General features: G+C 42.5%; 1 protein-coding gene across 4 annotated transcripts in view; it reads right to left on the bottom strand.

The window, feature by feature from the left end:
• The window catches only part of agrn (agrin), a 235,913-nt gene that overhangs the window by 94,929 nt on the left and 113,687 nt on the right, over positions 1-27,297 (bottom strand). For all 4 annotated transcript variants that reach the window (XM_061767294.1, XM_061767317.1, XM_061767300.1 and 1 more), the window contains 4 exons: positions 22,020-22,235; positions 7,577-7,801; positions 4,261-4,485; positions 2,314-2,520 (listed from right to left, as the gene is read on the bottom strand). In XM_061767294.1, coding sequence (XP_061623278.1) covers positions 2,314-2,520; positions 4,261-4,485; positions 7,577-7,801; positions 22,020-22,235 — 873 coding nt within the window. The remainder of the gene's footprint in view (positions 1-2,313; positions 2,521-4,260; positions 4,486-7,576; positions 7,802-22,019; positions 22,236-27,297) is intronic.

Here is a 27,297-nt window from a genome sequence, read left to right as displayed (position 1 = left end):
TGATCGACAGGCGGATCGGTGCGGCGTCAGCAGTGATGCGGACTTTGTATCGATCCGTTGTGGTAAAGAAGGAGCTAAGCCGAAAGGCGAAGCTCTCGGTTTACCGGTCGATCTACGGTCCTACCCTCACCTATGGAAAGAACAAGATCCCGGCCGAAATGAGTTTCCTCCGCAGGGTGTCCGGGCTCTCCCTTAGAGATAGGGTGAGAAGCTCGGTCATCTGGGAGGATCTCAGAGTAGAGTCGCTGCTCCTCCACATTGAGAGGAGCCAGATGAGGTGGCCGGGGCATCTGATTCGGATGCCTCCCTGGTGAGGTGTTCCGGGCACGTCCCACCGGGAGGAGACCCCGGGAACGACCCAGGACACGCTCGAGAGACTACGTCCTTCGGCTGCCCTGGGAACGCCTCGGGATCCCCCCGTAAGAGCTTGATGAAGAGGGTAGTCTGGGCGTCTCTGTTAAAGCTACTGCCCCCGCGACCCGACCTCGGATAAGCGGTAGAAAATGGATGGATTAGATAATCTGCTCCATTTTTTTTTGCGTTTGCTCCAATGGGCTCATATATTAGACAGAAAAAAACTTTTTTTCGACACTTATTTAAAAAGAAGGACCAGCCCCAACAAGAGATTTAAAAAAACAAAAACAAAAACATTATACGTGTTTGAATGTAATAGCTGAAAACGTGGAGAGACAGATAACTATGTGGTACTCAATTGTGGAGATCTCAGGGCTATGATTGATTGCAACTGGACGATTCCATTGTTTAAGAAGACATTTTGCCTCTCATCCCAACAGGCTTCATCAGTTCATGCAAGTTAGGACAGCCTGTGGTGTTGGTGGGAAACACAACGTTTGATCCTCCAAGTTAGAGGTACACACACACACACACACATGTACCACAAAAGATATCACTCTTTTGGGATGCAAAACGACCGTCGTTAAGATGCCTGGCAGAGGCCTCTGCCCATCAACGACCGTCGTAACAAGCTTGTTGCATGAACTGATCACGAAACATCTTCTAAGAGAACCACAACAGTTTGACTGAAAATCTGACTGACACACATCCATCACCATTAGCAAATACAGCTACCGACAAGTAAGCATGGCAAACCAAACCAAATCAGTTCATGCGATCGATTCAATGCCCTGAGAATGAAATGACTTGGAAATTTCACAGGCATGAGATATAGCGTTAAACTCCCAACAAATACTGCCTCGGCTCACAACACCTTTTGCCATTTCATCCATTGGAACGAAATGAGAATTTACTAGATTGAAATGAAAGCGCCGGCATGATGGACGACTGGTTACCACATCTGCCTCACAGTTCTGGGGACCGGGGTTCAAATCCCGGCCTCGCCTGTGTGGAGTTTGCATGTTCTCCCCGTGCCTGGGCGGGTTTTCTCCGGGCACTCCGGTTTCCTCCCACATCCCCAAAACATGCATGGTAGGTTGATTGAAGACTCTAAATTGCCCGTAGTTGTGAATGTGAGCGCAGGTGGTTGTTTGTTTCTATATGCCCTGCGATTGGCTGGCGACCGGTTCAGGGTGTACCCCGCCTCCCGCCCGACGATAGCTGGGATAGGCTCCAGCACGCCTGCGACCCTAGTGGGGATAAGCGGTAAAGAAAATGGATGGATGGATGAAATTCAAGCCGGATTTGACCACAAAAAGAGCATTTCATATTCAATGGACTGCAGCTGCACGGGTTTTTAATCAATATTTTCGAAAACGGGGAACGTAGTCATTTGGATACATTTGAGTTTAGGCGTTGGCATGCAGAATAAAATGAAAGACTTGGCAGGGGCTGAGAGGGAATATAACACAAAAAGCAGGCAGACTTCTCCAACCTCATGGATCATATCAGTGCAGTAAAGAGAGAGGACAGCGATACAAGACCCCTCCTGTTCGATCCGCTCGGAGAAAAGGGGAAGGCTTCACCCCCCAGCATCCATCTGATGAGGTCGCCCATTGGGTGACCCCACTTACCACCTGCAGCCAGACAGCCAATGTGGACAAAGACAGACAGACAGACAGACTGACTGACGCACTGCAACAAGAAAGAACAGCTTTTCTTTTAGACAACACACAAGACAACAAGACAAAGACGGATTGAGGTGGTGGCGGGTGAATGAAACATGCGTGCGTCGTTGGAGATGAAGGGATGAGCTTCAAACATGAACAAGTGAAGTGAAGGCACAGGATAAACCCGCCCCTCCCTTTTCAAAGAGCATCGCTGAACCAAACTTTAAGACGATCAGAAGAGAAAAAACAAGGAAAAGGAAACCCCGACTCCTCCCTTCGTTCCACTCACCACACGGCCCCGCGTGCTTGACGGGGATGAGGGTCTTGCCCAGGCACTCGGCCTTGCGGCGCACGCAGTCGTTGGTGTACGTGCGACCGCCCTTGCCGCAGACGGGCTTGTAGGTCCCGTCGCACTCGATGGGATCGCACGAGCAGCGAGCATTCAGCTGCTCTACCACACACACGGCGTTGAAGCGACACTCCTCCTTACATTCTTCTGCAACAGGGAAGGAAACAGGAACCCAGTGTTGGTCGGTTAGGACCACCTATTTTTATTCATAGTACTGGTTCAGTCCAAATGCATTCCGGGGAAAACAAATTGCATGAGATTTATTGTGCGCAGAAGTTTGATTTGTAACATGTCCAGATGTCTCAAAATATGGTGTTGCTTTTTTCAATTTTGATTTTAAAAAAAATACCCAAAGCAAAAAAAAAAACAAAGCAATGTCAATTCTGAGCCTGACTGTTTCATTAGAAAAAAATATGTAAAATATAAAATACGTAAAAATAAAATATTAAAAATCATATTTATATTTAATATTATTCACATTTGATCGACATGCTACCGATTATGTTCTATGGAAAGTTGTGTTTGCGTGATAGTTTGGTAAAAAAAAAATAATAATTTGGTAAACTTAACTCCTTTTTAACAAACAAACAAAACCTACCGGTATTTTTTTCGCCCATTTTTGAGTGTCCCATTGTGAAAGTCAAACATTTGGCTAGCGGTAATATTTCATGTATTCATTTGTTTACATACATTTACTCCGGGGGAGAGTGACTGACGATGTGATGGAAAGCTTCATCTCAAACCTTCCCACCCTAAAAACTTTCATAACGCTAGAAGTCAACTCTTAAACTTGATTGTACGGCCAAGTTAAAGTATAAACTATTACACTCATTAATATTCGACTCACCATTATTTTTGAAAGTGAAGAAAAAGATTAACTGGCTGTGTTAAATGGCAAATTTAGCGATGAAGTGAGAAAATCCAATTTGAGGCCTCTGTTCTCGCGGCGCTCACAAGAACTCGAATTTATTTCATTGCTCATCGGTGGATCAAATTTGTACAGCAATCCAATTCGTTTTCCCGCTTTCTTTAAAAGCCCCCAATGCCACACGTAATGACATTGGTGCTACATCTCAGTAAAAGGGCTACAAGGATGTGCAATAGCATGTCCAAATGGTCATTTTGATTAGCTAGCAACTTGTCATTTGCTGAGGGATAGGATTCCACATATCCATTTTTCAAATTGAATTGTTCTGTAATTTAAAATTGGCAGAGCAGAAAGGGCTAAAAAAGAAAAAAAAGAGGTACATGATCAAACCTTTAGCTACTGAGCTTGTTTCAGTTAACAGTACAATTTTGCACAAAATTGAAAAACTGGTTAATTAGATGAAAAAAAATGATGAAAATATAACTTAACATCATGCTACACTTTCCACACCATCGCCCACTAAATTATCAGGGGATCATGTTGCAGTGTCCAATTTGCAGTCTCAAAGCGTTTCTCAGCCTTTGACACTGTCGGTTCTTGTTTTTGATGTTCAACACACATTACAGTCTGTCCACGCCTAAACCTGCACTCCTGTTCCTGTGCTCGCCTCTGATGAAAACACAGCGGGGAAACTGGTCTTCTTCAGAGGGCTATCAGACGAACAGTACATGCTGACAGCTACTTGTCAACCGTGGCTTCCTCCTCCTGTTCGACTTCCACTGATAGCCAGCCAGGAGGCTCTTATCAGGCTGGAGGAGGCTACTGTTTGCATGGGACTGACCTTAAGGCCTCAGAACCACTTATCTCTGCCACTGAGAGGGGTTAGATCACGGTGAGGTCTTAATCTGCCTCGTCAAATATTAAGCAGCAATTGATCTGCGAACTGCTGCGAGTATGACATTGTTGTGAAGGATTGGACTGGAGGAAGAGAATGCACGCAAGGTTAAGAGGGAGCTTACCCAGCCTTCTGCACCATCCGCCGTGAATCTTCCGGAGTTTAATTCCTTTCTGCAGGCTCGTTGCTCTCATGGCGCAGTCACTGGGGTAGGTTTCACCGTCACTGGCGCACAACGGCTCGCTAGCTGGGAGGCACGACTCGGGCAAGCCGAAGACGAGCGGCTGGCGGGTGAGGGCTTCGACCCGGCACATTGTGTTTAGACTGTTCTCGCTGTCTTTACAAGGGTCTGTGGAGACATATACATTTCAGAGTGTTAATTGACTGGTGCAACACCGCAAGAAGATACAGTATTAAGAGTATTACAGCAAAGTCCACAATGGTGCAGGTGTTTATTTCATCGTCACATTTCTTCATCTCTGTGAAATCAGGTTATAGTACATTGGATTTGCTCCAAGGTAGAAACTCTGACTACATGCATTTGAAATCCAACTTTATTTGTGAGATAAAAAAAAATCAGTTGTGGTTGTTCAGACCATAGATAGTCATGTAGCATTAAAATCAGGGCTGTGAAAAAAAAAGCGGCTGAGCTCAGAAAATTTGGTCAATGCAAAAATTTCGAATCAATTTGAGCCGCCCGGAACCATTTGGCCACTGTCCATGTTTAGCGCACGGACATCTATTGCAGACGGACGCACTGTTGGGCCAGTGAAAAAGCTTTGCGAAAAACGACAGCGGAGTGTCTGTAAGTGATTTTTAAGACACTATTAGATATGTAATGTACATATAAGATGATGTATGAGTGAACTGAATGGTAGTTAGCAGAGTTTTTTTTAAAAATTTTTTTACTTAAAATGGTAATCACACTAATGCTAATTGTGAATGCTAACCATTTAGCAAAGCCTGATTTTGTTTGTCTCAAATTCTGTAGAGTTGATACCACACACTTAGTACCGACCTATGCAGTTGAAGGATAGAAGTCCAGCCTTCATAAATGAGAATAAAATGCATGTTAGCAGTTATTACAAAATGCAAACCAAAATAAATAAAGGGGGGGGGGGGGGGGGGGGGGGGGGGGCATCTGCTCGAGTCCTCGACGAATTATCTATAGGACAATCGATTGTAATAAGATTGAATAGTGACAGCCCTAATTAAAATCCCTCAAGTTGAAAATATAACAATGGAGCATGTGGCTCCAACATGGAAATTGCACATCTGTGTGTGCAGTTTGCGAGGCCACTTTAATGAACCAATGGAATTGTTGAGCCTAAGAAAGTGTTAGAATGGAAGAAAACGCCTCTGTTCCTGCTGCTCTCCACATATTATATTATATTATATTATATTATATTATATTATATTATCCTCAGCTGAGCGAGGGAGCGCACCTCCGAGTGTGCTCTTGATCCTAAGGGAGACAAGAAAAAAGATAAAGAGGCGCTCGGTTTGATTCGCTCCCCCACTGCAGGCTATCCTGTTTGGCCTTATCAGCCCTGGATCATAATGGGATTGGTTTGTGGATGAGCAAGAGGACGTTGTTGCGCATCGAAACACGACTCGGGGCTTTATCCTGCTTGCCACGCTTTTAGAATGAGGGGAGACAAAGGATTTATGTTACAGTGTGACATTAAAACACAGCAAGACATTCCAAGTACTCTTGAGTTATAGAATATATGAAAGCCGTAGACAGGAAAAGTAAACATAAAGTAATAACTATGGGTACCTTTTATAAGGTTAATTAACTTATGAAAAAATTAATCTTTGTACAGATGACGTTGTCATGCGCATCTGCAAAAATGACCTAAAATGCCGTAACAAGGATGCTGTGTGAATCGTTGGCGATATCTCAAGAAACACAATGCTCGGGCTTTTCAGAGAGTGCGATCAAAGGAAAAACACACATTGTCGCATACAAGTGCACGCATACACTAAAAACAAATGTCTAGGGCCGCAACTAACAATTCTTTGAATAACAGATAAAACAAAGATATGTCTGCTTTAATCCAGGGATTTAACAAGCAATTAATACTCATCAGTAGTGTAAAGAACATCTAAAACAGAAATGGGAAAATGGTTCACAAATGATTGTTGGCAGTGAAACAAGGAGCGCAAATGTGTGGCTTCTGAGAGTCAGGAGAAGGTTTTCTACCAGGACAATGCAGAGGCTCGAGAAGACAAGCGTACAGGTCTTTTATCGCAATGCGCGTGTTGTCTCCGCATAAGGCAGCGTCTCACTGCCAGCCAGGCCATTACTTGAGAGCAACACCATTATCATCTCCCATTAAGTGAGAAGAACAGCTTCCAGGATCCTTGCTCTCCTCCAGTCGAGCAAGGAGGGTAATTACAAAAAGAATGGCCTGTTTGCTGCAGAAATCGGGGCGGCGCTGCTCCCCGTGGGCCGACTCGGGCTGGATTTAGGCGACCAGCATTCTGTCTGCAGACCCGCATGTCCATCTCTCGTTGCCCACCACCGGGCTATGTCTCTGACAGAGAAAATGCTGTGCTCACTCTCCATCTGGCTCTCCACAAGACAAAAAGGAGCTGCAGGGGTGCGTGGGGGGTGGGCTGTCGCCTCGGGAGTAAACAACCATAGCTAGATGCAAACGAGTATGTGTGTGTGTGTGGTGCTGGCCCTGTGAAAATGACAAGTGCTACTTAGAACAACAGTTTAAACTACAGGAGTGGTGTGAGGCGGAAAAAAAAAAAGCGGAATGAAAAAACGAGAATTCGCAGGAGCACATTGTAAGGAAGTGGGAAACGAGAAGAAGAAAATAATTGCCAGAGCTAATAGATTGAAAGTGAAGGAAAGAGAGAAACGCCAAAGTTTCTGCTTACAAGACGATACTATCATTAGTTCGGGGCTTGCCAAATAGAAAAATATGGTTCTCATTTATTTGTTTGGTTTTCAGATAGAGTCAAGCTCGTTTGATTGTTTCGTGTTTTATGATTTTCACAATAACTCCCCTTAACTAGCAATTCACGTTTCGCCTCTCTGCTGATCATCTGGAGTTTGAAGGGGAAAACACGTGGTTTTTAGTTTTTAGTTTGGCTTTGAAATCTATCGCCTGTGACGCCAGTCTTGGAGCTTTTCTGACGCACCTCATGCATACTAGTTTAATATACAATGCTTTTCAGGAACTGAGTGAAAAGACAAAATCAGGAAAAACAGCCTGTGTAAAAAAGTCATTGTTAAATCACGGATTCATTGATGCTAATCACAATTTGGGGTACATTTGCACTGATCTCACCCAAGCCTGATTACCTCCAGACCTGTTCAATTAAAAAAAAAAAAAATCCAAAAATCACTTAAACTGAGTCTGTCCCAACCAAATCAAGTCAGACAAACGATCTGAAAAAGCTGCAAAATGCGAGCCAAATCTTACCGCATTGTCCTTGATGTTGCACCCTGATGTTCTTGTGGTTCTTGCAGGCATACTGATGCAGCTCGCATTCGTTGCGGTAGTCCTTCCCATCGCTGCCGCACACTGTCCGCTCCGGTCTGCCCTCACAGCCCAGCGGGCACATGCATTTAGCCGACAAGCCGTCAGTGGACTGCACGCAGGTGCTGCCGTAGCTGCAGGTCACCTCAGCGCAAGGGTCTTTGAGAGCTGAAGGGAGGGAAACACAAGACAAAACAAAAAACAACTGTGTGACTCTCACTAGAACTGCTGCCAAACAGTTGCACTTGAGGGCACTCTTGCCGTTACTGTAACAACGGACTGTTTCACGGCATACAGTTCATTGTTTTTGAAGTGGCGGCTCGTGCACTTTGCAGTCATCGAACATGTCAAGAAGTACTTGACATCCCTCGTAGGAGACGTACTTTTGCAGCCTTGTGTTCCATTCTGATTTCGGAGCTTTGAAATCCAAACATGCTTTTCCGCTATGCTCCCGCGAGCTTTAATCGCCGCGGCCACGAAGGGACCCATTGAATATTTACCTTGCCACAAATGAGTCCAAGAGCGAGAAGAGAAAAATGGGAAAGGCATTCTCCCGGAGGACTTTGTTTTCAGCCTAATTAAACAGCGTGCCACTTGTCGCCGAGTGAGTCACTGCTGCAACTTTCAATTGGGCCTTATGCTTGCTGGCAACAAAGGAGACCGTTCAAGGGGTTCGTGAGCTCGACAAAAAGGGAACGGAACACAGTCGTCATCCAGCAGCGCAATTCTTCTTTATCACTGTAACATTTGACTGTTTTCTCATGAAAAGAGAAGCGAAACGCCGGCAGCTCTCCCGCTTCCGAAACCTTCCCAAATGCTTGTGTACGCATGCCAAGTCAAATTCTCCTTGTTGCAACAAACATTCACACACAAACACTAGCATACGCACGCAAACACGACATTTCTTCAAATAGTGACCTCCTCTCTTAATTGTGGTCGGTCGGTCATCCGCTTGAAGAAATAGAGGCATTGGAATAAAGAAGAACCAGCAAAGCCTCCGATATTATTATGTCCTGTGGTCTATGGGTGTACCACCAAACAGCTGAAGCTGAGCTTTAGAGTTTTTTTTTTTCTTTTTTACTTTGACCCCAAAGCTGCATTATAATCTAGAATAACATACTTTACATTGAGACCCTACTCCTAATTAGAAATATGGGACTCTCTGTGTACATAAACAACCCCCAGTCACACACACACACACACACACACGATGTGAGGAAGGATGAGTAGTATTTCCCCTCCCTTTAAAAAAAAGACTTTCTTCTTGAACGCATGATCCCCTGCTCCTTGCCTCCGGGATGATATGACATCACTGTCTTTTTAATAAGAGCCCGAGATGTGAGCAGAGATACTTTATGGATGTGTAAGAAGAAAGAAGTGCTATGAAGACTCCTCTTCATCAAAGCATATCCCCCACTCTTTCTCTCTCTCCACATACTCAAGACACATTCTCCTCCCTTTTATTTTCTGCTCCCGTCAAGTCCTTTGGAGGACTCGCTAACGAACACTTTCTCCCCCATTTTATTTTTTATTTTTTATACATCTTCCCAGAGCATTTCAAAAAGAACTCTGGACCTAATTTAAAAGCATTGAAAAGCAGCTTTCAAATCAAGCATTAAATAGCAGCTCTCTGATGGAAATCATATCGTCATTGTGAGCCATCAGCGGCGGCTGAAACTCTAATTGGGTCGGAACAATGAAGCACTGATGATCCTGGGGTCCTCAAGTAATGACCTCTATGAAGCTATCAGAGCAGCTCAAAGGTCATGTTAAGTCTTAACGGTAAACACGACGTGCAAAACGGTAATGCCAGTCTAATGCAGCGTCCCAGACTCTTTTGAAGTCTGTTGCACAGTGCGGTCCGAAATCCGTTACATATGTCAACTTCTGGTTTCAACAGTAATAGTTAAAAAAAAAAAAATTAATAGATTTCCAATCTCCTCGGCGGATCAAGTCAATTTCCCATTCCAGCTAACGGAAGAAAATATAGAGGGCTGAAATACAGCAATCATTTTCAGGGAGCAAAATTAGAACGATCCTTGCCGCCAACTAAATGAGTCGCTATCGGCGGAGAAAATCTCTGCGCCTTTTAAACTGCGACGGTAATGGCAAAACTGAAGATAAGGACACTGACAAATAGACAGACAAGATCAAGATGAAAAGCGATGACATTTTCGCACAAACGAGGCGAGACAGCATCTCGAAGTCAGGAGGACAGATTTGAGACTGCTTGGCCTCGGGGCTGGAATGCACTAGCAGGTTTTTAATCACTTTTTCTCAATAAATAATGAATGAATAGCAAAATGTATACATAGGGAGGAACCGGATATCTATGAATGTGTACAAGTCGGTGATGGAAATGATGTTGGTGTTGCTTCGGTGGAGATGTGCAAGGAGCCTTTTTCAGCTATTCGTTAACATTTGACTGATTGGCCCAGCCAATGGCAACTGGATTGAGATTGTTTTGATTGGTTTGAATTGATGAGGTCAACAATTTCCAAAGCTCTTCTAATTGACACGATTGCATGCATTTACACGGAAATAGCTCAGTGATGCTGTCACACAGCGGGTTTAAATGGATTTCATCAGACAGGCCACATTTTCAGTCAGTGGTTTTGGGGCACTTTTGGCCGCACACATCGGGGGCACTAAGGGTGAAAAAAGGGGCACTTTAGGTCAAGACCGGGGGGGGGGGGGGGGGCAACTGCCCCCTCAATATGCAAGTCCTGAACTCTGAGTTAAGACCAGTTGTTCTATTGTTTCTATCATTTGTGGTTAGCTTTTTCTTACATTTGTATGACAATTAAGAATGTTCAAATGTTCCTTCCAACAAACCCAAACTCATCCTAATACCCTCATAAAATCTTAATATATGATGGTGTGCCATGAAATCTTTTTATGGCAGTGTTATGATGAGTGGGAAATTGTTTCAAAATATGAATAAATCGGAGCAGCATTCTGGAATAGGTTTTGACCCACCTTCGAGCTTGTATTGAGATTAAATACAGTGCATCGGTAAGGTAACTGTTACATGTTTTGATAAAAAAAAAGATTTTAAAGGAACTACTGTTTGGATAAAGTGTATTGGATGAGGTGAGAAAATACACTTCAAAGCTCTTCACAGTGAAATGTAACAAGACTTAGTTGCATGATGACTGACAACTGAGAAGAAGCAAGTGGAAGAAGAGGAGGAGAATGTCTTCCTCAAAAGTGGGGCAGAGGAGCTTTGGAGGATGGGGCCGATTACTGCGATCCTCTCCCCTCTCATCCAAACCGCAGGCGTCCAGGAGGCAGGTGGCTTGGGATATTAGGGTGGGCTCAGCTCTGCTCTCTGATCCACTCTTTGCCACTGCGAGTTTATTAAGGCTTCATTAGGGACAGGACGGTGTCAGCAACACGCTGACTTGAGTTGGCTCCCTGGCGCCGCAGCGTCAACAGCAGCCCGTGCGTGTGCGCGCGTGCGTGTGCGTGTAGACCGAGTGGCGGTGCATGCGTAAAGGTGCGTGAAGACGAGTTTGTGATGCTTCGAAATGTCTTTTTGTGCACGCATGCTTATGAGCGGGCTGCTTTCTGTTGTGCAGGCCGTGAAGACAATGGGGGGGGGGGGGGGGGTGACTGTAGCTAATCAAATGCAATGATGCGATGTGGGAGAATTTGGCAGTGTGAGTTTTAATCAAGAACCCCCAACCTCCCAACAGCACGAGAAGAAAAAGAGAGGAGAATGGCGACCAAGGTGACAGTGACATGAGAGGGAGGAAGTCGTTAGTGAAACATGGCAGCAAAGAAAAAGTGAACATTCGCAGACTCTCTTATTTTGGAAATAAAATAACTAGACTGTAGTTTGTGGTGCGGCACGGTGGACGACTGGTTAGCACATCTGCCTCACAGTTCTGAGGACCGGGGTTCAAATCCCGGCCCCGCCTGTGTGGAGTTTGCATGTTCTCCCCGTGCTTGCGTGGGTTTTCTCCGGGTACTCCGCTCGCATTGATTGAAGACTGTGAATTGCCCGTTGGTGTGAACGTGTGCGCGAATGGTTGTTTGTTTCTATGTGCCCTGCGATTGGCTGGCGACCAGTTCAGAGTGCGCGCCGCCTCTCGCCCGAAGATGGCCGGGATAGGCTCCAGCAGACCGCGACCCTTGTGAGGATAAAGCGGTACGGAAAATGGATTTATGGATAGTTTGGTGTATATTGACAACGTATTATTGTGCCTGTAGTACTTTGCACTGCATCATACTTGGAACACAATTTGTTTTGCAACGCTGTTGTTTGATTTGTTCGGATGTGGAATTTTCGGAAATTGCGGAAATGCAAAATATCTGCTCCAGGCTTAAACACCATCACTGGAATAAAACCTTTAGTAGCTGTGCATATGTATTAAAACATTCATGAAAATTGCAGTACCAAGTGTTTGTATTAAGAAGTAAAGTTGGAACTTTAACTCCAAATGATGAAGTTGTAATGTGACACCGAGTCATGTTGCACATTTGGCAATTTGGCAAAATGAGAATATAAGAGTATTTTTATCTTTTAACTTTGCTAACAAGCGATTTTACTGCTTTGAATTGGAGTTTGCTTGCATCACTCGACTTTCCGTGTACAGGATATTTTTCGGCCTTTCTTAACACCTCTTGTTGAGGCTTGCTCCTTTTGGAATAAGTGTCCCCCAAAAAATGGAGGAAAAGCACAACACATGCTCAGAGTTTATGCTTTAATGACCGCCGCACTGAGATATGATTTTTTTTTTATTTTATTTTTTTTAATACAGCCCATTTATTGGACCTCATTAGATTTTGCTGGTGGCCTTAATTTTGTGCCCGGTCGGTGTACGTTCATTTTTAAATATATAAAAGAATAAAATGTGGAAAAAAGTACTTTCCCCTCAGGCGGAACTTTTTCTCCAAACTTTTTGTTCTTGCTCATAATATTGAATTTGAGATTACTGTCATCCAGTATTAATGAGCTCTAACTAAGCACATACATGAAAGTATAAATGCTGTTTGTTTTTGCATCGTGGGAACCTAAAGAGATTACAATACTTGCGTTGTTGTTTGATCAATCTATTGCAAAATTTGTATGCTTTTTTTTCTTTTTCTTTTTTTCTCCCTATGTCAAAACCATGCGCTTTTCCAGCACTTTCTATATCGATGTACAGGGATTATTTTTAATCTCACACTTGTGGTCAATTACTTTCCATTTTATTATACAAACAATAGCTTCATTTTTTTTTTTTGTAACTACAAATGTATCTATGGTATGTTTTATTCCTTTTAATATCGAAACGTACTGTATGTTGAGTGGACTGAAAATAGTGTAAAATAATGTCAATAATGAACTCTTTTAAACTTATTCTATACTTTATGCGTTTTATTATTATTGGAGATGCATTGCTATGGAAACAGAGAGGCAGAGCCAGTTTTCCTTCAGTAAATTCAAAAATGTGATATGAACAAACTGAGATAAAAGAGAAACTAAAACGATGTAAAGGCTTCAGATGAAGAAAGGAAAGTAAATGTTTAGGCTGAAGAAGGAAATGTGGAGAGAAGATGTAGAGCAAAGTGTTAATAAGACTGAAAGGTGCAAATGGGAGATAAGGAAAAGGGTCAGGGCTGAAACTGAAAAAATAAACAACATTAATGTGGAATAATAGGACATGAATTGGGAGCAAATAGGCTGAAATGACGAAAAGGCCAAAGGGTTAATATTGCTTCATCCTTCTCAACACAAAGTCCACTCGAGGATCATTCTCCATGTTTGATGTCCTTCTTCAAACAGTTTCACTGAACTGACACCCTCTCTCTCTGAGTTTTTGTATTTTTTATTTTTCCCCCCGCTATGCTGTTTTGCCCTTGAGAATGCAAGTCGAACCAAAAAAAAAAAAAAAAAAAACGCATTATTCAACATTTCGTGAACAAAGCGCACTTGCGTATGTGGTCTCCAACTTCATTTCACTCACCACTTTGAGAAAAAGTCTCGATAGATAGAAGAGTGATATAATGTTTGGGATGAAGTCCTCTGTTGTTAGGGTTTAGGCCTGCAGAAATGTCATATTTATCAATCATATTCATATTTCATATTCCAACCAAGCAGTCATGTACATTTCCTTTTGAATTACATTTACATGACAGATGAAGAGACGGGATTATGGTTTCGCCAAATGACTCGCCTGACCCACAAGAGAAAAACCAAACAAAACACTACATTAGCGTCCAATAGTTTGCTAAGCGCCAAGGGTTTCAAATGCACTACGACTTCAGTTTTGGGTTAAAATGAAAAGTATATCATCTCAAAAAGTATTCAGCGATGGGAATGGGACTTTGGAAATGGAGTTGGTTAGGATGACAAGTTATCCAGTTGAAAATGTAATATGTAGTAGTGTACCTATTCCAATTACTTTCTCAAAGTAATATAGCGAATTACATTTGATTATCTTTTGATTGGTTTTCTTCATTTTGAGTGACCGCATCAAAAGAATCCTTGGACTAAAACCATACATCCCTATTTTGGAATGAATCACATTTGTTCCTTACACAAGCAATAACAATAAATAACAACAAAAGATTATGAAAGGTAAATACATAATAAAAAATGTGTTTGTTGCATTATACGTGTAGAGCATGTGGAAAACCACCATACCATACCATGTTGACCTAATGACAAATGTGCACAATTTAGTCTCCCGCTTCTTATGACAACCCAGATAAGTGGATGTTCCATAAAAAGTTGAAAATTATAAAGATGAAACTTTTTCAAAGTCTCATGTTCTTTTAGGTGTTCCAGTGTAACTTTAAGTCTAACCTTTTTAAATCTCTGACAAACTAATACACTGCACCGTGAGGTGGGACGTCAAGGTCATATTTGGAAAAACACGTCACGTTTGAAACTACAGCAGAATGCCACGTGACCAGAGAGAGCCAATCACAAGCATCAGCTTAAAAAGGGGGAAGTGTTAAGAAAAAGAATTCCTAACTTTTGTGGCTATTTTTCCAAATGTAACCAAAATAGCAATGATGGAAATTCCGTCCATTTTGTAATTAACTTACTTCATCTCGTTACATGTAATTAGTTACTCCACAACACTTCATATTATGTCATATTACAGGTACTGTCTACTGGTCAACTGCATTGTATCCAAATACAAGTCGCAAAGGAGTTGAGTTTGGTGCACCGTTAGCATTTCTGCAGTTAGTTTTTGAGATCACTGTCGAAGCTCTAGCACCGGGCATGCTGATGATAACGATACGTCTTAATAATACGTCGATAAGAGTTTGGATACTGGTTGGTTCACAACAAGCTGTGGTAAACAGAAATAAAGATCGAGCTCGGATACTATACTGTATACTGTGTATTTGTAATTCTATCAATACGTCTTCTGAAAACCTAAAAAAAAAAAAAAAAAAAAAAAAAAAATCAGGGTCACGTTAATGGCAACCCTCATTGCCATTAACGTGACTCATTGGTGGCGGAGCCAAGTATTGGACAATTAGATACAGTATGTACACAGTCTTTGCAAACAATTAGGAGTAATAATCGAGACTTATGACCATAACTATAATAATCCCACTTGAGCATGAAGCACTTACACATAAACATAGTCCATATGAATGCATTAAAGGCTCCACTTGAACTCTAATAGGTGCACTCTGCTTCCACTCACTCCTCAATAATCCCCAGAGAATCAATGTCAATTCAGCATCTCTGACCTGCAAAATTGCACCTTTTTTTCCTCACTCTTTCCCACCTTGGACACGAGAAATATAAACATTAACAAATGTTGTTGTGTGATAATAGTCATTTGCTCATTTGATCAAAGCACGTGGACTAATTTGTAGCCTGTACCGAGTCATATTAAGAAAAATGAATTACAATTTAAACAAAACAAATTAAAAGAGTAGGTAGTACATAAAATAGACATTTTCTGTTATATGGGTGAATGATATAATAAAAAATATCACTGAAGCAAAAATGCTACTACTATACCAAAAAATGCTACTAGTATACCAAATGCAATCGCGATCCTGAATTCAACAATGTGACCAAGCCACACATAACCTGACTCGCTCTCCGCTGATGTTTTACTTATATCACGACATCTTAGTTTACCTTTACTTATATTTCTATACTGGTTAGCACATCTGCCTCACAGTTCTGGGGACTCGGGTTCAAATCCGGCCTCGCCTGCGTGGAGTTTCCATGTTCTCCGGCTACTCGGGTTTCCTTCCACATTGCAGAAACCTGCATGGACTCTAAATTGCCCGTAGGTGTGAATGTGAGTGTGAATGTTTGTTTCTATGTGCCCTGCGATTGGCTGGCGACCAGTTCAGGGTGTGCCCCGCCTCTCGCCCAGAGTCAACCGGGATAGGGTCGAGCACGCCCGCGACCCGGGAGAGCATAAGCGTTGTTGCGACATACTCCACGCATGAACTGGCAAAGAAAAGGAAGAATTTGTTTGTCTTGTTAACGTAACTTTTTACAGTCCGTTATGAAGTGAATGCAGGACAAAATGACAACTGTAGCAGTATTATTACATGGAAATGTCACAATTTCACAATTTCAATCTTCAGTCTGTCTCTATGCTGGCACGTACGTATAACAGATAATCGGTGTGTGTTTCCACAATCTGTGTTGCATGGATGCATGCTTGTTTAACACGTAGGACCTGAAACAAGAAAGTAGATTTGATCTGTGAGTATGTTTCCACATGCGTGCTGTATTCATACAATATACAGTACATACACACACACACAAAAAAACACACGGTGAGTCTGGCAAAGTTCTGGTTATGAATACCAAGCAAAAAGCAAAGCCTTTGGGAAATGAGAGCAGGGAAATTGAGTTATATACCGTGACCTAATGCCCTCTGTGTGTTAGTGTGAGCGTGCATAAATGTGTTAAACAATCCCCCACGAGAAATTTGATTAGTCTGTGTTCGTGTGTATCTGCGCATGCACATTATTGCTTATGACAGCAAGCAGCGGCAAGAAATGAGGAGATGGTATCTTAAAGAGGCAAACGAGGAGGAAGGGAGTGAGGAAAGTGGATCAGACGGTTGAGCTCTAATCTGCATGGGTAATTTCCGATCTAGAGATTTTTCTGGAGTTTTGTTCAATTTTAGGTCAGAGCATATTGACCTTTGAAAGACCTTTCAAAAGGGTGGAGAGTTGAAAGGCTTCTCATAAACGATAACTTTACATTGTCCTATAATGAGGAGAAATAGCCTTTCAGTCATTCCACAGGGATGCCAGATGACCGGCGTCTTTTCCTGCGATGTTTCTCCAGTCATCAGTTGACATCGTTATTTATTTGTTATTTAAAAAAAAAAAAAAAGTCCACATATCATAGAAAAACTAAGATTCTTCAAATGTATTATTACATCAACTCACGGCAGTTAAGTGAATAAAGCCCGTCAATTTATGAGAAAATGCAGTCTTTTAAGACAATATGTTACAACAAAGTACATATTTCGTGCATGCATTCATTAGGTCATCTTTTGATAATGCCTTAACAAAGGCATTATTAGCACTGGCCATTTGTCACTGTAGTAACAGATTTTGCCATTCTTATCATCTTTTATTGTTTATATACTCTAGTTGTCTCTGAAAGACACAATTTTAATTCGTACATATTGTTGTTTTGCCCATAAAGCCGGCATTGCTTCGAATACAGCTCAAAGCCACGCGGGAGCATATTGGATCAAATCTGACGCAGCGACCACAATCAAGTCATTTCTGAGGATAATTCGGCATCCCTCACCCGCGTTTACCAAGAATTTCGGAGTGAACTGCAATCACTAATTTCACGCAAAAGGCAAACATGCAGACAACGCTACATCGGTCAGAAAGTCGGGAATGAAAAGAATACTGGGAGACACGAACGACAACAAGAGCGAGAGAAGGAGATTCACTGGCGAGGGCGGAGGAGGGACGACGTAAGACCAAAGACAACAAATACAGGACATACTGTACAAGCGGAAAATCCGCAGAACGATGCATCTCCCTCCACCAGCTAGCAGAAGTTGTTACCAAGGGGACAAAAAAAGAGAGGAATAATGTAGGATGCGCACTTAGCGCTCTTCTCGGTAGCCACTAGAAGGGGATGCATCTGCACGTTCTACAGCCCGGTTCAAAGAAAAGGCCAGACCAAAAACATTAACAAAACTGCCTCATTTAAGGCTCCTTCTTTTAACAATTGACCAGCAAAAATCACTTTTGTGTTTCTCCTTCTGGAAAGAATGTTTAATCTTCGTGGGACTCCTTTCGAATTTGTTTCCTTGTGTGTTTGGCTGCAGGTAGTGGAGATTGCGTTGTTGTTGTTGTTGTTTTGTTTTTTTTCCCTGTGCCGTGAAATATGATACCACTACCACTAAAACACTTTTTATAAACGTGTATTTAATGTCATTCCCTTCTCCACTATTATCTGATATATGACTATTATACAACTTACAGTCCTTATGTTGACCTTATTTCTAATTAAAGTTCCTTACTTTGATTCAGTAGTGTAATATTTTGTCTTGAATCATATTTTGCGCAGTATAAGAATTGGTGTTCGTGTACAGTATATATCCTGTATATCACAATGTTCTTATTCCATACATAAGCCGATATCTCAGCGTATACATGGGGTATTGTCTGTTTGTATTTCTGCTGTTCCGCGCTCGTGTCTCGAGCTGGCAATCTATGTTGTCTACGGTTCCTTTGGAGCCGCTAGCAGCGCGTCAGCAGATGGAGCAACAGGTGAAGGAGCCCGATGTCTTTTTCCATGCACAGATAGTGTAAGTGTGTTGTGTCGTGGCCAGATATAATCATCTACAACTCAGCGAGCGAGGGATTGGCATTGATGGAGTCGAAGGTAGCGGTAGAGGGCACACGCGCATGCACACACACAATGCCGATGCATATTTGAGTCAGGTCGGCCCACGTGCACACTTGCATCCTGCATTGCCTGCGGAGCTTACACAAAGCTAAAGTAAGGACGAATGAAAAGTCCACGTTCCCCTATAGCGGTTGCCGAAGATGAGTTATCCAGCAATGCCCCACGGTTCCCGGTGGCCAAGGCAACCCCGTTACGGGCACAGAATATCAACCTCGCGTTCCCCTCGCAACAGGGCTGAAAAAAAAAACAAAACTTTGTGATTTGGTTGCTACACTTAGCAACATTTTGGGCTCCTCTCATTGCCCAAGACACACTGCCCGTTTATATGTTGCAAAAGAAGTTATTTCTTGACGTTTTGTGAAAGCAGCACTTTTGCCGAAAATTGTACGAACGACATCAGGGGCATTTCATTTTGAATGTTTCATCGTACGTTACTTCATTTTTTTTCACCTCGGATGCTTCCTGCACTTTACTGAGTGTCGTTGTCATTGTCATCCAGCTCTCACTTCACACATGGCTTCTCCTTTTAATTTGGATCATATCTGAGGCCATTATCTTTTTACTGCTTGACTGTCAAGATATGGAAACGATCCGATTTTGAATCATCCATTTGCAACAAAATGAGGATAAGCTGCCCTGAGCCATGAAGAAGCGGGCGTTGTAAATATTGAGGGCAAACAGAAGCCCTCATCTCAACAACGTGTGGCCCTCGGGAGGGGACGAACGCCATTACCCGGACATCTAGAATGTTCTAATGTCCTCTTTGGTGAGATAAGTGAGCTGTCCACTAGTCAGCTTAAGGGCAGTGTGCAGTCCAAAAAAAAATCCAACCTCTGAGTCAAAATTGCGGACTGAAAATGTGGAGATGTTGTATATGCTCAGACTCTTGATATTTTCTTCCTTATTTGGCTTTATCCACACTTCATCCATTAATTAACCTATTGATGATTTTAATGTCAGTATTAACAAAATGAAAACAAAATAAAGATCTTTTGGGGATTGCGACCACTAGAGAGCAGGGAATCCACTGAAAGTCGTACAAGCATGTAAAACAAAGCCAATGAGCAAGTAAAGTAAACGTGTTATTGATTTGACTCCTTCTGTCAGTTACGTCGTGATCCCCCCCCCCCCCCCCCCCCCCAGACCAAGAAGATACAATATTCAATAAAAAAATGTTTTGCTTTTCGTAATTAACAACAAGAATGCTGATATTGTACACTGAATATTAGTCAGGAAAATGCCAATTGAATCCCACATTTCGTGGATGTGCTGTGCACAAACCACAACATTTTGCCACACAAATCCTATAATTTCCCATCATTTCATAATTTTTTCGTGAAAGGTTGGCAGATATTATTTGAACAATTTGACATTTTGTATGCACAAAATACAATTCAATTGTCTTAAAACGCCCCAGTGCGATACATTGAAAGCACTGCACAGACGCTCCGCCTCCGAGTGGAAAGGTGCTGACGATGTGATGAAAAATGCTCGTCTTCTTTGGTGACTGCACTGCAGACAAGACTGACTGGTTGATTTGAATCAGACATGACAGCTTCTCAGGATTCTTGCCACTTCATTTACCTCCATGAACACCTGCCAATCACTTTCCAAGCAGCAAATGAGGACATTTGCAAGATAATCCAACTGACAGGATTCGTCTCACCTCGTGCATGCTCTCTATTTTACTACCCTGATCTGCCCACAAACTCTAGAATCTCAGGCAGAGCGACCCTCCCAGACCTGTCAACGCTGCTTGAATTTAGAAAGAGAAGAAGAAACGCGTGGCTTCACATGACCTCCTCGTCTCACTTATTCGATTCTTTCACACAAAAGCACAGTGACAAACATCTACAGTAGGCCTGTTGTTGAATCGAAGTCAAATTATATTTGATGCCGACTGATCAGAAGATGAAGTGGACCTGTGGAAGTCAAACCCAATCTCTTCCAGAAGGCCTTTTCCCCTTTTTCAAAGCACTTTGTGTCCGTTCCAACGTTGTTCACATACTGTAGCTGCCTTTACGCGGCATAAGCAGTGAAGCAAATTGACTGAATCTTCTTCCCCACGCTCTGATTGCGACCTTTTAAAAACACGCATTCTTATCCCATGGTGAAGTTCAGCAAGACGGTCGCCATCATTCTCATCACTTGGATTGCTGTGCTTATTTTCGCAGTGACCACACGCCGCTGCTGCCTGCAGTAAGGCTGCTGCTTCTGTTGCACACAGCTCTTTCGCCATCGTTTTTTTTTTTTGGTGTTCCTTCAATCATTGTCTGTCTCTTTCATCTCCATCTAGGGTAAACGTTTCACTGTTATTACTAGCCTCCCTCATCAGCGGCCCCCCCCCCCCCCCCTCTCTTGCCCACCTGTTCTTGCCCCTTTTTATCTCCACATTTCCTCTCCACCTGCGGTGAGCACTCGCCAAGCTTGTTATTAGTAACAGAAGCCAACCTGCACTGTAATCTCAGCCTTGGAATTAGCAGTGGAACCACACTGGCTGGAATACCTGAGGTGGTGTTTAAGCATTGGCTTTGTTGCAATATTGGCAAAACACGATTGGACAGAATTGAGAAGTTTGCTTTGTTATCACGGAAGAAAGTGTTGTGTTAGGAAAGAGTGTAATGTATTAAGATGATGATAAGCCCCAATTTAGCTGCTGTTTAGAGGAAATCACAATACGTCTCAAACATCAAAAAACCCCAATTCAAAATCTTTTCTTTTCACAATATTGTTATTCTTTGGTGTTTAATTCGATGTTGCAATCAAGTTAACTGCTAACATCAATAACATGTGCCCACATATGCTGTATTCACACATGCCACATGGATAAAATTGTGGGTAGATTTCTGTTAAAGAAAGAAAAAAAAAACAGAACAGTCACTGATAATGGAAATCAGTCACTGCTTTACAGTTGTGATCCCAAATAATTCTAAAAATAAATAAATGAAGGACATTGGCGTGCCAGAAATGATAAAAGCCATTTCAGGAACTGGAAATGAATTGTGCAACTACCAGACTACAGATATTTCGGCCAACTCCTCATGAGTAAACTGGTCCAGCCGTCTTAGGTTTGAAGGGTGCCTTCTCCGGTTTGCATGTTTCAGCTCTTCCCACAAAGAATCTGATCTGATTCAGTGGGTTTTAGATCAGGGCTCTTCAAGTCCATTCCACTGCCAACTGTCACTATGATAATAATCATAGTTCCATTCATGGTTCATACCTGTTTTTCAAGGCAGAATTTCTGATACAATCCTTGTATAGGATCTCATTAGATCGTGCTAGTGTACCTAATATTGTGGCCTGCGAAAGTTCATATGAAGTCAATGTTTTGAAGGGAAGGAATACAATCGTCCACATGGCTTGTAATAGCAGTCGCAACCTTGTATCACCTAATGTAAAAAAAAATAATAAAAATGGCGGCCCTCCCATGTTGTTTAAGTGTCCACACAAATATTAGTACAGTAAGAACAAAATGACTTCTGGATACTTTCTGTTTGTCTATTTGGTGGTACTTACAGCACGGCCCCTTACGCAGCACCTTGATGCGGCGCTGGCTTTGGCACTGGGCTTTCTCCAGCTCACACTCGTTGGTGTAGGTCGTCGAATCGGAGCCGCACACGGGCGCCACCAGGGATGGACAATCCCCACTCTTGCACACGCACTCTGCGTTGGCGGGGTCGTTCGGGTCACGCTCACACACGGCGCCAAAGCCGCACAACTTCCCTCGGCAGCCTGCAGAGGAGAAGGACAAGGAGGTCTTAAGAATGAGTGATGTTGCCTTTGCAAGCTTCGCCATGTCCGCCGTTACCTATTTCCTCTTGTTACAACAACAGACGTATTCAAAACAATCTTCCATTTGAATGTAGGCACTTTGGAGGTATTAAAAACATTGCAGCCTACTGAGGATACGTTCCGTGAGTGAGGTTGCTTGTTACATTATGCAGCTGAAGGAGAGCAGTTCGTTATACGACAAATTACTGTCAACACAAAGTTAACACATTTGTCCCAAAAGTATGGGAAAACTCAATTCAATTCATTTGTATTCATATACTGCAGCGCTCATCCCTAAATACACCCTGAAACCACAACACTACGAAGAACAATTCATCCATCTATCCGTATTCTATACTGCTTATCGTGTCGTGGGTGTGCCGGAGCCTATCTCAGCAGACTTCGGGCGAGACGCGGTCTGTACCCTGAATTGAAAATAGAGACAGAAAACCATTTGCACTCACATCTGAACCTCAGGATAATTTCAAGTCTTTTTAACCTAGCATGCGCGTTTTTGGAACCCGGAGTGAACTCGGCCACTGCGCCGCCAACAAAGGTTCTTTGGGGTCATGAAAGGCAAACGGGACGATTGCAGCTATAAAGAATCAACCCAACCCTATCCCTATGCAAAATAGAGAAAAGCGTCAGTATTAGCACATTAAAAACAGAAGTGCCAAGGCCGAACAATCCTTGTTTGGCTCAGTACCAAATTGTCTACTGTCATAAATATAGACTACAATTTGTCTTTGCGATTCGTCCATGACTCACTGAGAAATGTTCAATGTCAGAAGATAACAAAAAGGGACAAATACATCCTGGATGTGCACAGAAATATTGCAACACAATATACATCTTCTGCGTGTCCTCGTTAGTCTCACAGGTGAGCTGGAGCTTATCCAAGCAGACAACCTGGACTGGTGGCCAACCAATCACAGAAAATGTCAGCGTGTTGGAGTGGTTGCGATAGTAAACAAATCAGCAATGATGAAGACACATTATCCTTGAAAGTCAATCAAACGTGAAATAATAACTTTGACAACAACAAAGCGACACTTCCCACTTTGTCCTTAGCTCCGGGACCAGATATAACATTGACACACTGCTGCGAGCATAAAGCAGACAGATGCAATATAACACGTGCACGGGCTTGTCTTTCTATGTTGCGTGTACCTAAAACATCAAGTTAGAAACTAATTGACCCGTGTTGCGGCAGCTCCAGCTGGTGCTACTCTGCGCTCGCTTTGAGGGCCGCTTGCGAGCCAGCTGGCGATCTGTCCTTGCGCAAAAAATCCTTACAATTCAAAGTAAAAATGCTCTCAAAGGTACCCAATCTGATCAGAACTCAGTGGACAAATACACACTTACGAGAGTCTCATGTGCTGTTGAGAAACATGTCACATGAACACACACTTGCACACAGATAGCCATTTCTTATCATTCGCTCCCAGGCCGGGCCGTTAAGCAGTCCACCATGACCACTTGGATCGACTGCTGGCTTTCACTGAAAAAGACAGATATATATACACACACATACCGTACGTACATACACACGCGCACACAAACACACGGAGCATGTGTGTGTGCAACCAGTCCAACTACTCCCCAAGGCATTTCAGAGTTGTGTGCGTGTGTGTGCATGTGTGTTGAGACATGCCCACTATTCCCAGTGGTAGAATGCCTGACAGCTACCTGAGCGCGCACTCTTTTGTATCTAGGGAAAATATGTCTGTGTGTGCGCATATGTTTGTGTTTCATTCCCACGCTCACACAGACCGAGGGTGATAGAATGACTGGCAGACAAACAACATTGCGGCTAACTTCAACTGCCACCGCGTATACGTGCGCATACGTGTGTGTGCGGCACAAAGTGACAAAGTGTTAATTCAAAGTCTGACAACTTCGCATGACAAAGCAACAGAACATAAAGAGATTTAACCATCGTAGTGATGTACTGTAAGTGCAGTACCAAAGCCGTAGACAAGTAGTATGCATAGCCATAGACAAAGCAGGCTTACTGCAATTGTTTATGCTCTCCAATGGCAACTTCTATGACCATTTCAATATGACGAGACTCTCAAAGTTCTCCGGCATCTACTGTTGAAACGGTAGCTGAAAAAAGGTCATAAAGGACTGGATGGAGGACAATGATAAGAAGCGATTGCCTCAATTGATAAAACAAATGCCGACAGCATTTATCGTTGTTCCCATGTTTTCGTGAATATTTTCAAACATTAAACATACTGCACATACAATGATGACTGTAAAAAGATGCTTCTGGTGCTAAATGTGTCGAATAACAGACAAACTTCACTGTACAAGACAAAAACAGAAAATTAGCAAACATCATTGCAAAGTGACAATATGTTCTATACACTGTATGGACTGTCCCTTAAGAGTTGTTGAAAACTTGCAACTCAATGTGAAAATATGCCAATGAAGTCATCAAAATTGCAGAAACAGACACAATTTAGGGCCCATGTTGCCATTTTTAGCACCACTTTGAATGTGATCTCCACACAAACAAGTCTTACGGTGGATGAACCACAAAGAATCCTAAGAGGGATGCAACAATCCTCATATTATGTGATGAATGGCAAAGAGAAAAAATGAGTTCTCTCTTTATAGTTAACACACAACCTGGAGAGAAAGGAAAGGAAGACCAAGAATGAAGGTTTGGAACCAAATCGCTAGTGCGATGTTTTGTTCTGAATCCTGACTATAGCCTCAAAGAGTTGAAGTGTGTAAGTTGAAGTGCACCGTATCAGGTGCATGCAGTGGACTGAGTGAACATTCTGCATACTTATGTCGTTCTCTCCTGGGGGAGACCGAGTATTTTATGATTTGTGCTTCCTCCAGAGCCACAAACACACAAAGTACTTAACAGGAAAACCACGACAGCTGCCAAAACTTTGTCAACAATAAATAAGTAATGTGCTGGCTCTGACTCAGTCTGATTGACAGATGATCTTGGGGAATGTGGAAAGAATTTGAACAAAGAAAGGTACAGTATCACTTTACAAGGATCCATGCATTCATCCATATTCTACCGCTTATCCTGTTCAGGGTTGCGGGTGGGGTGAGAGGTGGATGTAACATACAGTATAGAACACAAGGAAAGTCATGTTTGTTGTTTTTTGTTGAACAAATTAATGATATACTACAACCCCAATTCCAATGAAGTTGGGACGTTGTGTTAAACATAAATAAGAACAGAATACAATGATTTGCAAATCATGTTCAACCTATATTTCATTGAATAAAATACAAAGACAAGATATTTAATGTTCAAACAGATAAACTTGATTGTTTTTAGCAAATAATCATGAACTTAAGAATTTTATGGCTGCAACGTGTTTCAAAAAAGCTGAGACAGGTGGGAAAAAAGACTGAGAAAGTTGAGGAATGCTCATCAAACACGTGTTTGGAACATCCCACAGGTGAACAGGCTAATTGGGAACAGGTGGGTGCCATGATTGGGCAATACAGTTCGGCGCTACATCCGTAAGTGCAACTTGAAACTCTACTATGCAAAGCAAAAGCCATTTATCAACAACACCGAGAAATGCCGCCGGCTTCTCTGGGCCTGAGCTCATCTAAGATGGACTGATGCAAAGTGGAAAAGTGTTCTGTGGTCCGACGAGTCCACATTTCAAATTGTTTTTGGAACTTGTGGACGTCGTGTCCTCCGGCCCAATGAAGAAAAGAACCATCCGGACTGTTATGGACGCAAAGTTCAAAAGCCAGCATCTGTGATGGTATGGGGCTGCGTTAATGCCAATGGCATGGGTAACTTACACATGTGTGAAGGCACCATTAATGCTGAAAGGTACATACAGGTTTTGGAGAAACATATGCTGCCATCCAAGCAACGCCTTTTTCATGGACGCCCCTGCTTATTTCAGCAAGACAATGCCAAACCACATTCTGCATGTGTTACAACAGCGTGGCTTCGTAGTAAAAGAGTGCGGGTACCAGACTGGCCTGCCTTCAGTCCAGACCTGTCTCCCATTGATAATGTGTGGCGCATTATGAAGCGTAAAATACGACAACGGAGATCCTGGACTGTTGAACAGCTGAAGCTGTACATCAAGCAAGAATGGGAAAGAATTCCACCTCCAAAGCTTCAACAATTAGTGTCCTCAGTTCCCAAACGTTTATTGAATGTTGTTAAAAGAAAAGGTGACGTAAGACAGTGGTAAACATGACCCTGTCCCATCTTTTTTGGAACATGTTGCAGCCATAAAATTCTAAGTTGATGATTATTTGCTAAAAACAATAAAGTTGATCAGTTTGAACATTAAATATCTTGTTTTTGTAGTGTATTCAATTAAATATAGGTCGAACGTGATTTGCAAATCATTGCATTCTGTTTTCATTTATGTTTAAAGCAACGTACCAACTTCATTGGAATTGGGGTTGTAATAAAATACCCGAAACTTGGATATACACGGCTTTCATCGGACTGTTTTCCAGCAAGACTGATCACTGATTTTTCAAGCGTCTATCAAAATACCTCGAAAAATGTTTTCTGTTAAAACACTCAACAAACAAGGTGGGCATGCTGTACAGCAAACAAAATAGTTACCTCCACCAAGGCGAGGATGTTTTTACCCATCTTTGTTTATTAAATGCTAGGATTATTGAAAAAAAAAAGATGTTTGCAGATGACATTGTGATGTGCAGTGAAAGCAGGTACTAGGTGGAGAAACAGTTAGAAAGATGGAGGCATGCACTGGAAAGCAGAGGAATGAAGATTAGCCGAAGTAAGACAGAATATATGTGCATGAATGAGAGGGGTGGTGGCGGAAGAGTGAGGCTACAGGGAGAAGAGATAGCAAGGGTGGAGGACTTGAAATATTTGGGGTCAACTGTTCAGAGCAATGGTGAGTGTGGTCAGGAAGTGAAAAAATGGGTCCAAGCGGGTTGGAACGGGTGGAGGAAGGTGTCAGGTGTGTCATGTGACAGAAGAGTCTCTGCTCGGATGAAGGGCAAAGTTTATAAAACAGTGGTGAGGCCAGCCATG

Source organism: Phyllopteryx taeniolatus, chromosome 1, assembly GCF_024500385.1.
Source record: "Phyllopteryx taeniolatus isolate TA_2022b chromosome 1, UOR_Ptae_1.2, whole genome shotgun sequence".
NCBI lineage: Eukaryota > Metazoa > Chordata > Actinopteri > Syngnathiformes > Syngnathidae > Phyllopteryx > Phyllopteryx taeniolatus.
This window is presented reverse-complemented; position numbering and strand designations above follow the sequence as displayed.